The sequence below is a fragment of the Sciurus vulgaris genome, assembly GCF_902686455.1.
Source record: "Sciurus vulgaris genome assembly, chromosome: 8".
Taxonomy (NCBI): domain Eukaryota; kingdom Metazoa; phylum Chordata; class Mammalia; order Rodentia; family Sciuridae; genus Sciurus; species Sciurus vulgaris.
The window spans coordinates 26,008,858-26,024,026 of NC_136468.1; the positions used below are offsets into that span (position 1 = coordinate 26,008,858).

Here is a 15,169-nt window from a genome sequence, read left to right on the forward strand (position 1 = left end):
CAACTCAAGGTGATTTCACATGAAATTAGCCAAGAACTGATAGAGGCTACATCGAAAAAATGGAATTCAGGAGCCCTGGATGTCAAGTATGGGGAAGGTGAGACAGAAGTTCAGAGGGGCAGCGGAGGAGTTAGGACACACTATATAAATTCAAAGTTGCCCACTACATGCCTTGTCTCCTACTATTTATAATCATATTTTAATTCCCATTACACTGAAGATTAAATGACTTATCTGCCATAAAGGGGACACACCATTTGATTTGTTTTACAGTGGTCAGAACATATTTATAGCAGTGGTTCTCAAATTTTATTGTCATCATAACTACCTGAAGAATATGTTAAAAAGAGATGGGAGCAAGGTTCCCTGAGTATTCACACTGTTAACAAGTTCCAAAGTGACAATGGAGTCAAGTTACAAGAATGTGTCAAGGTTCAAGTGTTACAATTTACTGTCATGATTTATTCTGGATTGAATTTATATTCCCAGTATGCTAAATCTTCAAAAGGGAGCCCAGTGTGGTAGGGCATATCTTTAAACCCCAGGGACTTGGGAGGCAGAGTCAAGAGGATTGCAATTTGAAGCCTGGATACTTTATTGAGAGCCTGTCTCAAAAATAAGAGGGTTAGGGATGTGACTCGGTGGTGGAATATCCCTGGATTCAATCCCTGGTACTGGAGTGTGTGTGTGTGGGGGGAAGGGGGGCTAATCTTCAAATGTATCCAATATTTTGGGTGTGTGTGAAAGGAACAAGATTTTGTAGCCAAGAGGATGGTGAGATGGGAGAGAATGAACAAGATTCTCTGAATAGGTAGGTGCTGGATGCTGAATATATTGGGAGGGGGAACAACAACCATGAAGAAATCATCTAGAAAGTTTGGTCTAGAACAGTTCCTCTGAAGAAATACAACCAGGGCAGACTAATGATTACAGAAAGGTCAGGCAAGAAGTTCTCGCCATCAGTTGCTCATCTGACTGTGACTGGCAACACTCTTATCAGTTTGGTACACAAAGGAGCAGCTGTATTCACTGGGTTCCACCTTTACCCCAGACCCTACAGAGTCATCAAGTAAACTTGCACAGCTTGCTTTATGCCAGAGAGGGAACTGGGGGGATGGGAGGGAAAAGGAGGAGGGGACAAGGGAGTGAACAGCTCCTCTTAACACCCTGAAGGAGAAAACTCTTTGGAAATGGAGCTCGCCAGAAGTAGCCATTTGTGTTGCCTTAAATGCAGATTGATTACTGCTATTTGGATGTTGAGTGCATCATCTTTCCTGAAGAAAGGGAAAAAGCTAAATTTCCCCACATTCAGCTGTGTCGTCAAATCACTTCTCCATACCAGCTCTTTTAATGCATTTTCCTGTTATCACATCCACTTGCTGTAGCTGATCTACCCTACTCCCCAACAGTGACCCCCCCACAACACACAACACGTGCTGAATCCAATTAGCAACCTCATGACTGTGACACCAAACTGCAAGCTCAAATCTTGGTGGGGCCACACATTGCCCACCTCTAGCATTTCCAGTGTGGACACGAAGAAGACAGGAGGGTGTTTAAGAAAAAGATCAACTTCCTTTCTCTGAGCTGGTTTCCAACCTGCAAGGGCATGAGGCAATACAGAGGGGGTGGGGGGGAGAAGGTAGAAGATAATTCACCTGACTCCTGCTTTGGATGATGCTTGAGCTAAAATTCCAACAGTACCGTGGTGTTTTAGGAATCTACGATTAAACAGTGAAGGAAAGAGAAAAACTTCAAGTAAAAGCTGTTTTTAACACTATTCAGTAGGTTCTAGTTTTATTCAAAGTGAATTTTCACTTGTTGAGGTCATTAGATTCAAAGTGAGAAATCTTGGTTTATTTAAAGCTGTACCATTAAACTATTGAGAGGATGAGGACAGAGGCTGAACAGAAAAGATGAATTTCAGGGAGAAATTCCCATGGGAAAATTTAATAGAAATGAGAGAGGGAATAAAAAAGATGCAGTGTTAATAATAAAGATGATAAAAAAAAAAAAAAAGGAAGGGCCAAGAAAACAGGTAAGAAAAGACAAGAAATAGGAAAAATAGCAATATTCAAAGGTACTATTTAAAATTATTTAATGCCGGTCCTTCTGAGATTGCATGCTTTGTAAAGGGTTGAATCCATTATCTTTTTTGTTCACCACTATTATCCTCAATTCCTGGGACTCAGGATACACTCAAGAAAATGAGAATAAAGAGAAAAAATGAATGCAAAGTCGTCACATGCAAAATAAATGAGCACTGAAAAACTGTTCCTGGCAGGCAAAATATCTGCTTTCCTGGAGAATGGATTAACCATGTAATCTATACCCTGTGATAGGATGTATAATTTTCAAATCTGAAAACACACAAACATTTGCAGGGAACACACATTCAAATTCCACACCAATTTTCTCAATGGAATGGCAAAGAAATGGAACTCGCATCTTTTATAATGATATTTAACGAATCAGAACTGTACTCAACTATTAAACGGACTTCTTCCATTTCAAGGAGTTCTAAAGGTGTATCATCACCTCCCCTCCTCCTTTTTTTTTTTTGAGTGGGGCTGCTAGGGATCAAACCCAGGATCTCATACATGCCAGCAAGTGCTCTACCTCTGAGCTACATTTCAGCCCTCTACTTGTATATTTTAACTTAGCCACAGAAAGTGCTGGTGAGTGATGCTTCACATTATGCTCATAATCAGTATGTGAAGGTCAGTTTAACTGAAGATGCAGATACAAAGGATTATTAAAAGCTTTATTCCCCCCTTTGTAATGTACAAGCCATCTCCCTCCCCCCCATTGAAATTTCATGGAAAAACTTTCTTATTTTTCAGAAAACCAGTATAGCTGCTCTGGCTAAGTCCAGAGTAGAAGACCAAGAGCACTTCCTTCCCAATGGTATTAAAAACATTTCAGTAGAACAGCAAAAATATATTTACAAGTGCCTGTTATAAATGTATAAAAACTAGTAAGCCTCCTCTGGTCCCAGTAACTATCACCAAGAGATATTCAGTGAAAGCTACAGTCCTCTTAATAACTGGCACTGATATTGGCTGAGGAAAGAGTTACTAACAATCGTACAGGCTTCTGATCAAACAGTGTGATGGAAATCCCAGTAGTTTTCCTTGAGGTTGAGGTAGAGAGAAACCTAAGAGGTCCTGTCAAACACACTGAAAAAAAGCAAGAACTGATGCTTACAGGCTTTAGAGATTGGAGATGCAGAAGTCAGCAAGGCAGGAAAACTGGGTTTTTTGTTTTTTAAAGAAGAGTGTGCTGAGGCAAAGCTGAGATGAGGGCAGGTTCATACTTGCCTTTCAGAGACACAGGATAACACCACAGTTTTCTGAATCTGCAGTGTGCCAGGAAAGAACAGAATACATGTGAACAGATAAGAGTCTGCCCCTTTCTCTTTTCCTGAGATAACCCTAACCTCATTACGTATGCCCAGAGTGAATCTATAATGCATTTGAATCTGCTTAGACCCTAGATTGCTCAATACAACTGCTTTCCCACAGTCAAACTGGAGCATCAAATTCTTTTCTTAATATATACATCCTATCCTGAAATCACAAAATCTTAGAATTAAAAGGTGCCTTGAAGGAATAAAGTCCCAACTCCTGAACTAACACATTCTGTTTTCCTGCAATGAGGCATAGATCCTAACAACTTCTAGAAACTCTTAAAATATACCAGTTTCAAATAAAGTGATAGGCAGCTTCAGGAGAATGCACACAGATGCTACCTCCAGTTATGCATACCTAAATAAAACATGGCATGAAGCTAGGCTTTGATCTGACTCCAATCATTATCAGTTCGTCTTCAGTACCCATAACATGCTCAATAAAAGCCCATATGGAAGACCTCTAGCATGAAGATGATACTCACATTCTGGTCTCTCCAAAATCAACCTGGATGTATCATATCAAATACATGGGCTAGAGTATATAAGACATTGCACTTTAGAATAACTTAAAAGTGTCTTGATAAGGACTCACTATCTTGGATGTAAGAGAGTCCTTGAAGGAGTCAAAAACTGCCTGAAGTTTAGAACACTCATCTGGACTACGAATGCAGCAGGCCAGCTAACTAAGAAATGCTGAAATGAGTTTGGAAATGCTGGGTAGTCAATTTGGGGATTAAAAACTAGAATCACACAGAAAAGAGACAATGTGCCTGCATTCCCCAAGGAGCCCCATAGGATGTCTCTAAAAAGGAGGACCAGGTTTATGAGCATCACAGAGAACCACAGCTGTGGGTCAGCTGCACGCAAGCTCTTTTTTCAAAAACTATGGAGGACAAACATAAAAGAGCTCTCAGAACTCTGGGACAAAAATCAAGGGCTTTTCCATGGAGCCCCTGCGAGAAAGAAGGCCTGAGACAAACAAGGAAATGCCCAAACCTTATCTTGCTGGGACACAAGGTAATTAGGGAGGAGGTAGTTGATGACAGACAACTGAACTAGAAAAGAAGGCTACCTTTTGGGAATTAGAGGCTTATTTATCCTTCAAACAAAAAGATGCGGCTTCCTCTAGATGGGCCAGGTATTTGAGACATAATGAGGGTTGCCCATCAGCAGACATGGGTCTGAAAGAGGTGCCTTGAAGGGTCAACAAAATGATAGAAGCTGCTGGGGTGGTAGAGTGGGTTTCTAGCAGGCAGGTGGATATGCTTGAAAGCAACTGGCAAACTGCAATTGGTATTCTTCTTCCCTTTCTTTCTCACCTGGTCTCCCAGGGAGCGCCTAACATACCACTCCCTGAGCAGCCATCAGATGATCTGAGAAAGGTTGGCAGATCATACCCCCTTACAGAGGAAGTAGTGGCTACAGAGCCCTGAGAAAGCTCATCAACTCCTAGGCAGGCAGCTGCACTGACCCGAGAAGTCAGAAAAGCTAACAGGCTGCCCTTTCCCCAAAGCTTACAATGTTTCTCTAAAAGGATTAATGGCCAGGCAGTGCACTGGAAAGCAAAGTCAATGGAAGAGCAATCTGCACCATTGCTGATATCACTAGCGATTACCAGAGAGAAAAACAGGTAACCAAGGTCAGGGGCAAGGAAATCTGCTGAAACTGACACCTTAGTGGGAAGGGACTACATGAAAATGACAGCTTTCCAATTTTACTTTCACCCAACTAAACTTTCAGAATGAATGATATGAATGCAGAAGATGTTATTAATTTGGCCTTTGCCAAAAGCATTAGATACAGTAGTACAAGAAATTTTACTTGGAAAATTAATTCAAATTGGCTTGGTTCAGAACACAATCACTGAAGATTAAAAAGGGGCTGCAGGATGATAAACAAAAGACAGTTAAGTGACAGTCCATGCAGTGAGAGACTTGGGGTCAACACCAAAGACTTTTTGTTGAGGGGTTCTATTCATAGCCTAGAAAAGGAGTAAACAACTCACTAATGAGATCTGCAGAGGACACTAAGCTGGGAGGTAGAAAAACCACATTGGGGGCATCAAACCACAAAACAGAGTTCAAGTGGAAAAAAATATAGCTAATTTATCTAGGGGAAAGCAACCCTAAACTTAGATAATATTCAACAAACAGAGGATGAAGGGCAAAAGCAGCATGTAAAAAGAGCTCTGACATGCTATAACGTGACAGAAGGAAGTAAGAAAGCCAAGGGCCACATGGGGAGCACGTCATGGGGGCACAGAGTGCTTCAAATTGAAGGCAAACAAAAATAAAGCAGTGTCTGAAATAAAGCAGGTGGTCTGCAAAAGAGATAGACTTTATCATTTGCCAAAAGAAAAATACATCCTACACTGAAAACCTTTTTTAATGGCTATAAAGCCATAAACCATACCTAGCAGCTGTTTGGGTTTTTCTTGGATATCACTTCACCTGGCTGGAGGTTAGCATCTAGAAGATGGCACTGGGCCACCACCCTAGGGCTCACTGACAGTAAGGCTCCAAAGGAAAACCCACTCACGGTTGAGGTTGGCCATTCCTCCTAATTCTTTATGAAGTCTGTACTGCCTTTGGGCAATGCCTCACGGGCTTGAGGAAGTGGTTAATTTCTCTCCATTTACTCAACCTGCAACAGTGCAATGACCCTGAAGCCAATTTTTCCACCATCAGTCTGAAAGCAATGGCTCAACACAATTATCTCTAGGCAGCTCAATGCTTTAGCAAGCATCTTGTTACATTACTTCAGCACAAAAATCGGCACTAAAGAGGCTATCTTCTTCTTAAAACCTAAGTTTTAAAAAAATTTCCCTATAAGTGTTTACTCATTAAACAACACTCACAACAAGAGTCACATCATGGCTATTTCTAACAGTATAATAAGAGAACTTATTCTGGCTTCACCTTCCAGAGCAGCTTTGCAAATTATTTCCATGCTTACCTGTCAGAATTAAATAGTCACTAGCGAACAGTGAACCCAGTACTAGAAATACCAGCGTACACTCCACTGTACCGCTCAGTGCTCCTGCCTCTCTGGGAACAGTTAACATGTTCTTCGAGTTGCCATCAGATGAGGCTGAACATGCTGGTCATGGGCCCAGCCTGTGAATTTCACCTACCGTTCACTGAATGCTCATTTCTTAGAGTGGCTAAATGATCGCACATTTTTAAGTGATGTGAAGCCCCAATTCCAATCATGGGTTCTTTGAGCCCATCTGGACTAGTGATAATACAGGAAAGAATAAAGAGGGTTTATGAGAAACAATATTTATGGATCTATATCATATTATTATTATTTTTTAATGTCTCCTAATGAGCCTTAAACAATCAAAAATATGGATATTTTCACTGAACTCTTCATACACAAGAATCAGGTCCTGGACAGGGCCTACTGGGAAAAGCCAATGAGAAAGAGGACAAAAAGCCACAACAGCTTGACAGACTGATTTCCCTGCTGACATTCTGTGTGACATTCTATAGATGCTCTATCCATCAGGATATGACACAGTGTTAGAGGTAAATGTCACACATCAGGGCAATGTTCTGGGCCAAAGAGCACGAAAAGTGATCTCAATGACAAGTCTAAAGCTGAGATTAGATAACAGGTACCCAAACTCATTCCTTTTCTAACCATGGCACATAACCTGACAATGGACAAACTTCTAGAACTAAAGGGGTCCTAGAGGCCATGGAAAAACTGCTGAGTGAGACCAGCCCATGCAATGCCTTTGAAACAATGGATCTATTTTGGTTGAGTCCAAGCAGTCTGCTAAGCTATCTAAGTTGGTTCTGCATTAAGTAGCTCAGTTCTTGTTATTTCCCAGGAAGTCTGGGAATCACTCATCTATCAGTATCATCCAGTGACAAAAATCTCCCTCAATAAGAGCCTTGAGGAATGTCAATGGCAAGAAACACTGCTGAGCAGTATGCATGTCCTTGGGGCAACCAGCCACTGGGATGAAGGACAAAAGTAAAATGTCACAAGGCTTCTCAAATGCTCTCCTGCCAGCTGTCAAAAGTTTTGGAAACCAAACCTCATTTCTCAATAAATGTTTTCATTTCTTTTGTACATTACAAAAGGTCTAAAGGTGATGAATGGGAGGGGTCGGGAGGACAGGCCTCTGAAGGTAAGACACACAGGCAAATGTACAACACACACAAGCAGGGCATCCCTGCTAGTTCCAGAAATGGGATAAAAATATCTGTTATAGTACGCTCATCCACGGTTCCTTTTATAACATCTGTATAATGAGATTACATCTCGTATATTTTACAGATTTTAAAAAATGGAGGCCCAAGTGAACTTAATCAAGGTTAGATATTAAGTTCAAAGTGTGCTCTTCTTGTTTTCATGGGGAGGAAACTGGAATTAAAAAAGGATACGAGCTCTCTCAGCATATTATTTTCTAACCTATTCTTTTCAGCTATAGGTACAACAGCAGAGAAAAAACTGAGGCTGTGGGTTTTACGTTAGTAATTTTTTTGACTCACCTGGCCTCTGCAGCAAGCAGCTCATCATAGTGTGAGGATCGCTGGTCATCATCCTGCCGGTATCTGATCACAGTGGCTAGACCTTTGCTGACAAGAGCCTCAGCAATGTTTCTGCAACAGAAAAGGTAGGTCAGTGAGCACTAGAGGTGCATATGGGGCTCAGTCAACAGAAATAATAACAGTTAGCACCTGGAGGTCTTAACGCATTCTGGCAGGGGGAGGGAGAGGCCAAAGATTTCAAGACCAATGAGTCGCTAAGCTGGAAATCCAAATACAAGGTTGAATACAAAGTTCCCTAGTTCAGCATTTTTCTGGTTAGTACAGTCAGATGCTATATCAATCCATACATAAAAACTAGCAGAAAATATCTGTAAAAAGCCCACATTAGGCCGGGCTATTTACAGAATGTTATAAACAAGCCACTACCCTCAAGAAAAGTCTGCTCTAAAATATCAGGCACATACATAAAAAAATGAAACACATAAAAGCGTGACCTAAATTTCTCAAAACCTCCTTCCCAGCCCATACTGTAACTAGAAAATGTCTTGTTTCATTTTGGCAATGTTAGAAGCATCGGTTTAACATGATGGTCCAAGTGCTTTTCTTCTCGTCACAACTGCTGAGAGTGGATCTCCCACCCAATGTGGGCTTGGAGGAAAGCCAAGAGTGAAGTAGGGAAGAGGACAGCCAGGAAGCAGGCATTTTGGTAAGAAAATACCACATGGGGATCAAAGAAAGTGAAAAGTATAAAAGCTAAGATGGCCAGTTTTGGAGCAATATTCCAACTGAGACTACGGGATATCATGGATCATAATATGATCTGAAGCAATTAAAAAATGCATTCAGCCTTCTTTTCTTCACCAGCAACTCCTTCCACTAGGGAATGAGAAGTCCCATTCATAGTGGCTGCAACTACTAGTAAGAGATGAGCACATGGGAAGTGAAGGTAGAACTAATGAAGCTTATTTCTAAGGTTCCTCCCAGTCTGGAAAGGGAACTTGGACATGAATATTCAACTATAAAAACAAAATTTCCCAAAACTTCAGAGAGCAAATGCTAGAAAGAGACATGATATTACTGAGGGAGATTGGTGGTTATGTCTTTCTTTGTGTCTGTCATAATTACACCAAAGGCCCCACTCACACCATCTGGTTTGCTGCCCTTTGGGGAGAGGGTACCGTAAGCAATAGGCTACTGTGCCATATGCTATGATTTAGTATTGCTTGAAAATGTAGTTAACTCTTAACAGGCTAGTGGTCCTTTGAGAGTGGTACTGTGAGAATGCTGGCAGTTGGAGTGACCAGTATCTGTGTATGTTTAAGCCACTTAAGGGTTCTGTTCATCCATACTCAGCACAGACTTTTTTAAAGAAGAAGAAGAAGAAAAAAGTGCTGGTAGAGCAAGGAGGAAAAGATGCTGTGGTTGATCCTCTTCTCATTATCTGCCCCTCTGCTGCCTGTTTATCTACTGCCACACGATATTAATATCTCCAAAAAGCCACAGAATTAGCACTTCTCAAAATCCACTCCCACAAAGAGGCTGCTTTGCTGGCCACCCTGTCTCCTGAGTCACTGCATGAGCATGCCGGCAAATGCTGTCATTATCACAGAGTTGTGTTTTGGCAGCATGGAGAAGGCAACAGCCCCAAATCAGCAGATGTAGATGTTGATACGTGGTGGGGATTTAACTAAGGTTGTCACCAAGCAGCCCTAACAGGGCAGGACAGAGGCTCCACCCACTCAAGATCTGGCCAAAAAGCTACGGAGTAGTGTGAGGGGCAACTTCACTTTGACAGGTTGTGATGTCTTGGCAATTTTAAATGCCAAGAGAATAAAGAAATATTTGTTACTGCATTTTGACTTACTGAGCATTGACATTTTACAGCCAATACATGGGGTCTGGAAGAGAAAGCTGGAATGGCAGAGAGGGTGAAAAAAATTTCACGCAAACAAGGCTCTACACAAAAAACTAGAGAATACTAAGAAAAACAGCACAAATGTTTAATGATCCATTCCCATTAATGCTGCTCAAATCATTTCCCAGAATTACTGAGCACCTGCCTGGCCAACAGAGAACCAAGGGCACAATCCTTCCCTACTCTTCAGTCTTGGCCCTGTTGATCCTATCAGGAAATGTCTAGAACCCAGTCAGGACCTGCCATATGGAGTACCTAAGGTCTTAGATTCCCAATTCCCTCCACCCCCTCCGCCTACTACTTTCCTCTTCCTTGCCCCCAGAGTTTAGCACCTGAGCCAGGTTCTCTTGGCTTCTTATCCTAATTACAGATTTCCCCTGGAGGGACAGTATAGTGCTGGTGCTTATCAGTAAAGAGAGTAAAAATACATAAAATAATAACAACACTCATTATTGGGTTTTTACTACATTCCAGGCATGTGAGAATCACACATAGTCTCTTCTTGGTGCATTAATAAATCATAATGTAATATTGCAATTATCAACTCCTAGTATTCCCTGTCCTGCACTCTGTGAGGACAAGGGTCATGTTCTTCTTGCTCTATGCCCAGTTACTAGTAAAGTATTTTACACAAGGTAGACAGAAAGTATTTTTGTATTGGAGTTATTTAGCTCACTTAGGATAAAAATATTTTTTTTTAATGTGGCAAAATTAGAGCAAGTTCTTTTGTTACAAAACATCCCAAAGTTCTGAGACTCTTTTAAGAGAAGGAAAGGACCAAAAAAAAAAAAAAAAAAAAAAAAAAAAACCCAAAACTAATCATTTTGTAAATGTAGCACTGCAACATTATTTATTTCCCAAGCCAAGTTTGCCCAGCAGAAAAACAAGGACAAAAACTTTCTCCCTGCCTTCCCAGATTTTGTCTGTCTCCTCCCCATTATCTGAAGCTACAATTTGAAAAGAGAATGAAAGGGAGTGAGCGAAAATGGAATTAGCCCAGATCCATGTACTTGACAGTCTCATTCACTTCTTTTGGCTGCTAATGAAAGGTCAGGAGATTTTCCCCTGGCTAAAGATGGCTCAGAACCTGACAGCAGTGCACTGATCAGCTGCCCAGGAAGAAAGGAGAACATTAAATTGTGTGCCATGACATTATGCGGCTTTTAGACAAATTTGTAAGTTCAGCTTTCTGCATGTATCAGTAATTCTACTCCAATTACATGTCTAGAGCAAATGATAATTCACAGTCAACAAATGAAAAAGGACCTAACAGCCTTGGAGGTCTGAGAGTAAGTAATCGCTACCCATATCAGCTAGGAACTCAAAAGGAATTAGTGCTGGGATCAAGCTGCTTCTCCATACTAAAAGACAAATTGAGGGTTCTATTAAAAGTGAACAGTTGCCACCAGGCATGATTAGGTATTCCTGATAGAAACATAGGCAACATGAGTCTTACATGCAGGTTCTCAACATATCTACAAGTAGTTGGGCATCTCCTCCCCTTGCACTTCTTTCCATATAAGCTATAAGATCCCACTATAAGATCATTTCAAAGCTATCAGGTCCTGTGTTCTGCAAACATGGAGAAAAGGTATTTTATGCCCATAGAAGACAGTGGGTATCTTAAAAAGTAAAGTTTCAGTTTATAGCAGTCTCTTAAACGTTTGATCACATTTTTGTCTGCCTTCTCCATTGCTTCTCCCCACCCTAGTACTGGAAGTAACAAATAATATATTGATAGGTGAGACAATTGCCTAAAATTGTTCCTGTTATATACACACTGTGAAACAATTTTCCAGTTTTATGAATAACAGAAAAGTTGCAGATGCGCACATTTGAGAGCAAGTGGCTGACCGTGTTGAACTATCATCCCCAAATACTTTAGTGTACATTTCTTATAAACCAGGCCATCTTCCTGCATGTTAAAAAAAAGCAAGCCCAACTGGGCTGTTAACATAGATACATTCTTACCATCACATCCACAAATCAATTGTTTTAATGCAATGCTGATTTTAAAAAAAGGACCTACAACAGTAGTACACCCTTAGCCACAGGAGACATATTCAAAGATTCCCAATAGAAGCCTAAAACCAAGGATAGTATTGTCTGCTCTCCACATCCATAGATTATACATTTGTGAATTCAACCACCCCCACATTGAAAATATTCACATACACACACAAAACTAATTTTGTACTGAACATGTACAAACATTTTTCTTGTCAGAATTAAACTATATGGGAGAATATGCATGAGTTATACTAAAATACTACAATATTTTATATAAGGGACTTGAGCTTTCATGGATTTGTTACCTGCAGGGTGTCCTAGAACCAGACTCCCAAGGATAATGATGGACAACTATATTTTAGCACCCCCATACATACATTATCTATGGTAAAATTTAATTTGAAAACTACAAAGTGTGAGAGATTAAAACTGTCAATCATAAAATAGAACTATAACAATATATTGTAATAAAAGTTATGTGGTCTCAAAATATCTTCTTGTACTGTACTTTTTTTACTTAAAAGAACACTTTATAGCTTTGCTTTTGCATTTCTAAATTGCCAGCATCACTGTTCTTGCACGTCAGGGCCATTATTAAGTAAAATAGTGGTTACTTGAACACAAACACTGGGATAGCGTGATAGTAATCGGAAAACCAAGATAGCTACTAAGTCACTAGTGGAAGGGTAGTATATACAATGTGGATATGTTGGACAAAGGGATGACTCCAATCCTGGGCAGGATTAAGTGGAATGGTGTAAAACTTTATCACACTACTCAGAACGGTGCATAATTTAAAACATAAGGGAGGTTTTCAAGATGGCGGCCTAGAGGGTGGCTGCATTTCGTGTTGCTCCAGGACTCAGGATTCAAGAGAGGAGATATTGGGACGCTTGGGACCAACTCAAAGTAGCCGGGTGACTCTCACCCCCTGGGGGGGCATCCCGGATGGGACGGGGGTGCCGGAACGCAGGAAACTTTGTGAAGTAGAACTGCCGGCGAGACGCCCCTCCCCCCGCTGGAGCGCTGTAGAGGAGGCCGCTCGGCACAGCGCTGGGACTCGGAGCAGCCACTGGGGCTCCAGCGGCTGCCCGGGGGAGGAGTGGCGGGGAGAACTGTGTGGACTCAGGACACCGGGGCCTGCCCTGAGGAGGAGGAGAGGAGCGTGGCCACTTGGATTCGGAGAGACTGCACCAGAGCTGCAGGCGGTTGCCAGAGGAGAAGCCGCGCGGCGAGCAGTTTGGAATCAGAACGACGCTTCTGAACCCCGGGGCCTGCCCTGAGGACAAGGAGGAAGAGGAGCGGCCGCTTGGATTCGGGTGACTACACGGGAGCTACAGGCGGTTGCCAGAGAAGGGGCTGCGTGGCGAGCTGTTTGGACTCTGACCACTTCTGAACCCCGGGGCCTGCCCGGAGGAGTAGGAGAAGGAGGAGAAGGAGCGCGGCGGGTCCTTTGGACTCGCAGTGACTGCATTAGCGCTCCAGGCGGCTGCTCAGAGGAGAAGGCGAGTGGTGAGTTGTTTGGTCTTAAAGTGACAGCTCCTGAACACAGGGGGGCTGCCTGGAGGAGAAGCGTGGTGGGACGCTTGGTCATGAGTGGCCGCACCAGAGCTCCGGGCGGTGCCCAGAGGACCCGTGCAGGGGGTCACGTGGATTCACAGCCACTCAGAGGGACTGCTCCTGAACACCCGGGGGGTTATCTGGAGAAGGAGGAGGAACGGGGAGGGTCACTTCGACTCGGAGTGATTGATTGCCCCGGGCTACGGGTGGTTGGTGGGAGGAGGAGGCACGAAGTGAGTTTCTTGGACTCCTAGTGACCGCACCGGCACAGTGGGCGGCTGTCTGGAGGAAGAGGCCTGTGGCGGGTCTCTGGGACTCAGAGCGATTGTTCGGGGCCACAGGTGGCTGCTCAGAGGAGGGGCCACGCAGCCAGGCGATTAGGTGCAGAACAGGGTCCCAGGATCTAGGAGGCTTCTGGGTGGAAGAGCCGCACAGAGACAGGCTTAGGGCGGAGCGAAGGTTCCAGGCCTTTGGGCAAATTCTCTGAGGAGGGGCAGCCTAAGGAGATTCATCTGCGAAGGGTGAGGCTCCCAGGCCCAGGAGGTAGGGCCGGGCCCCTGGAAACTTTGCAGAGGAAGGCAGCCCAGCCCAGGCAATAGCTGTAAATTGAGGGGAACCTCTAGGAGGAAACTGACCAGCGAGACCTCCCCACTGGGTGAGTCTTCCCTGCCTGGTGAGGTTTCCCCACAAGGACGATAAAACCAGAGACACAGGCCCAAACAGGCCTTGCCTCAGCCCACAGCCTAGGTCCCCTTTGGATGACCATTGGTCAACAAGTGGAGGCACCTCTGCCCACTAGCAGGGAATATACCCCACCTGAAGGCCACCACTCCTAGAGAGGCAGCTTCCTTGTGGAGCACCGCATTATCAACTTCCTCCAAGACTTCAGCCTACTGAAGGCTAAGAGGGGATATATATAGAAATCTTCAGGGACACTGTAAATCAACAGAGGAAATCTGCAATATCTCAGCGGTCCACTGATATCTGAACAATATGAGAAAACAAGGAAAGAAAATGCTGCAAACAAATCTAGATGTTACATCAATAAAACCCAATGACAGCATGGCAGAAGAAATGACAGAAAAGGAGTTCAGAATGTACATAATTAAAATGATCAGAGAAGCAAACTATGAGATGAAAGAGCAAATGCAAGCATTGAATGATCGCACCAATCGACAGTTAAAAGAGCAAATACAGGAAGCAAAAGATCATTTCAATAAAGAGTTAGAGATATTGAAAAAAAACCAAACAGAAATCCTTGACATGAAGGAAACAATAAACCAAATTAAGAACTCCATAGAAAGCATATCCAATAGGATAGAACACCTGGAAGACAGAACCTCAGACATGGAAGACAAAATATTTAACCTTGAAAACAAAGTTGAACAAACAGAGAAGATGGTAAGAAATCATGAACAGAATCTACAAGAACTATGGGATATCATGAAAAGGCCAAATTTAAGAATTATTGGGATTGAGGAAGGCCTAGAGAAACAAGCCAAAGGAATGAACAACCTATTCAATGAAATAATATCAGAAAATTTCCCAAATCTGAAGAATGAAATGGAAAATCAAGTTCAAGAGGCTTACAGGACTCCAAATACACAAAATTACAACAGACCCACACCAAGGCACATTATAATGAAAATACCTAACATACAAAATAAAGACAGAATTTTAAAGGCTGTGAGAGAAAAGAACCAAATTACATTCAGGGGGAAACCAATACGCATATCAGCAGATTTTTCAATCCAGACCCTAAAAGCT

The 15,169-nt window shown here is 42.5% G+C and overlaps 1 protein-coding gene across 1 annotated transcript in view; it reads right to left on the reverse strand.

Annotated features, from left to right (window-relative positions):
• Window positions 1–15,169, reverse strand: part of SND1 (staphylococcal nuclease and tudor domain containing 1) — a 421,454-nt gene that overhangs the window by 178,736 nt on the left and 227,549 nt on the right. Inside the window, exon 13 of the mRNA XM_079151650.1 lies at window positions 7,918–8,028. Within this exon, the coding sequence (XP_079007776.1) occupies window positions 7,918–8,028 (111 nt within the window). The remainder of the gene's footprint in view (window positions 1–7,917; window positions 8,029–15,169) is intronic.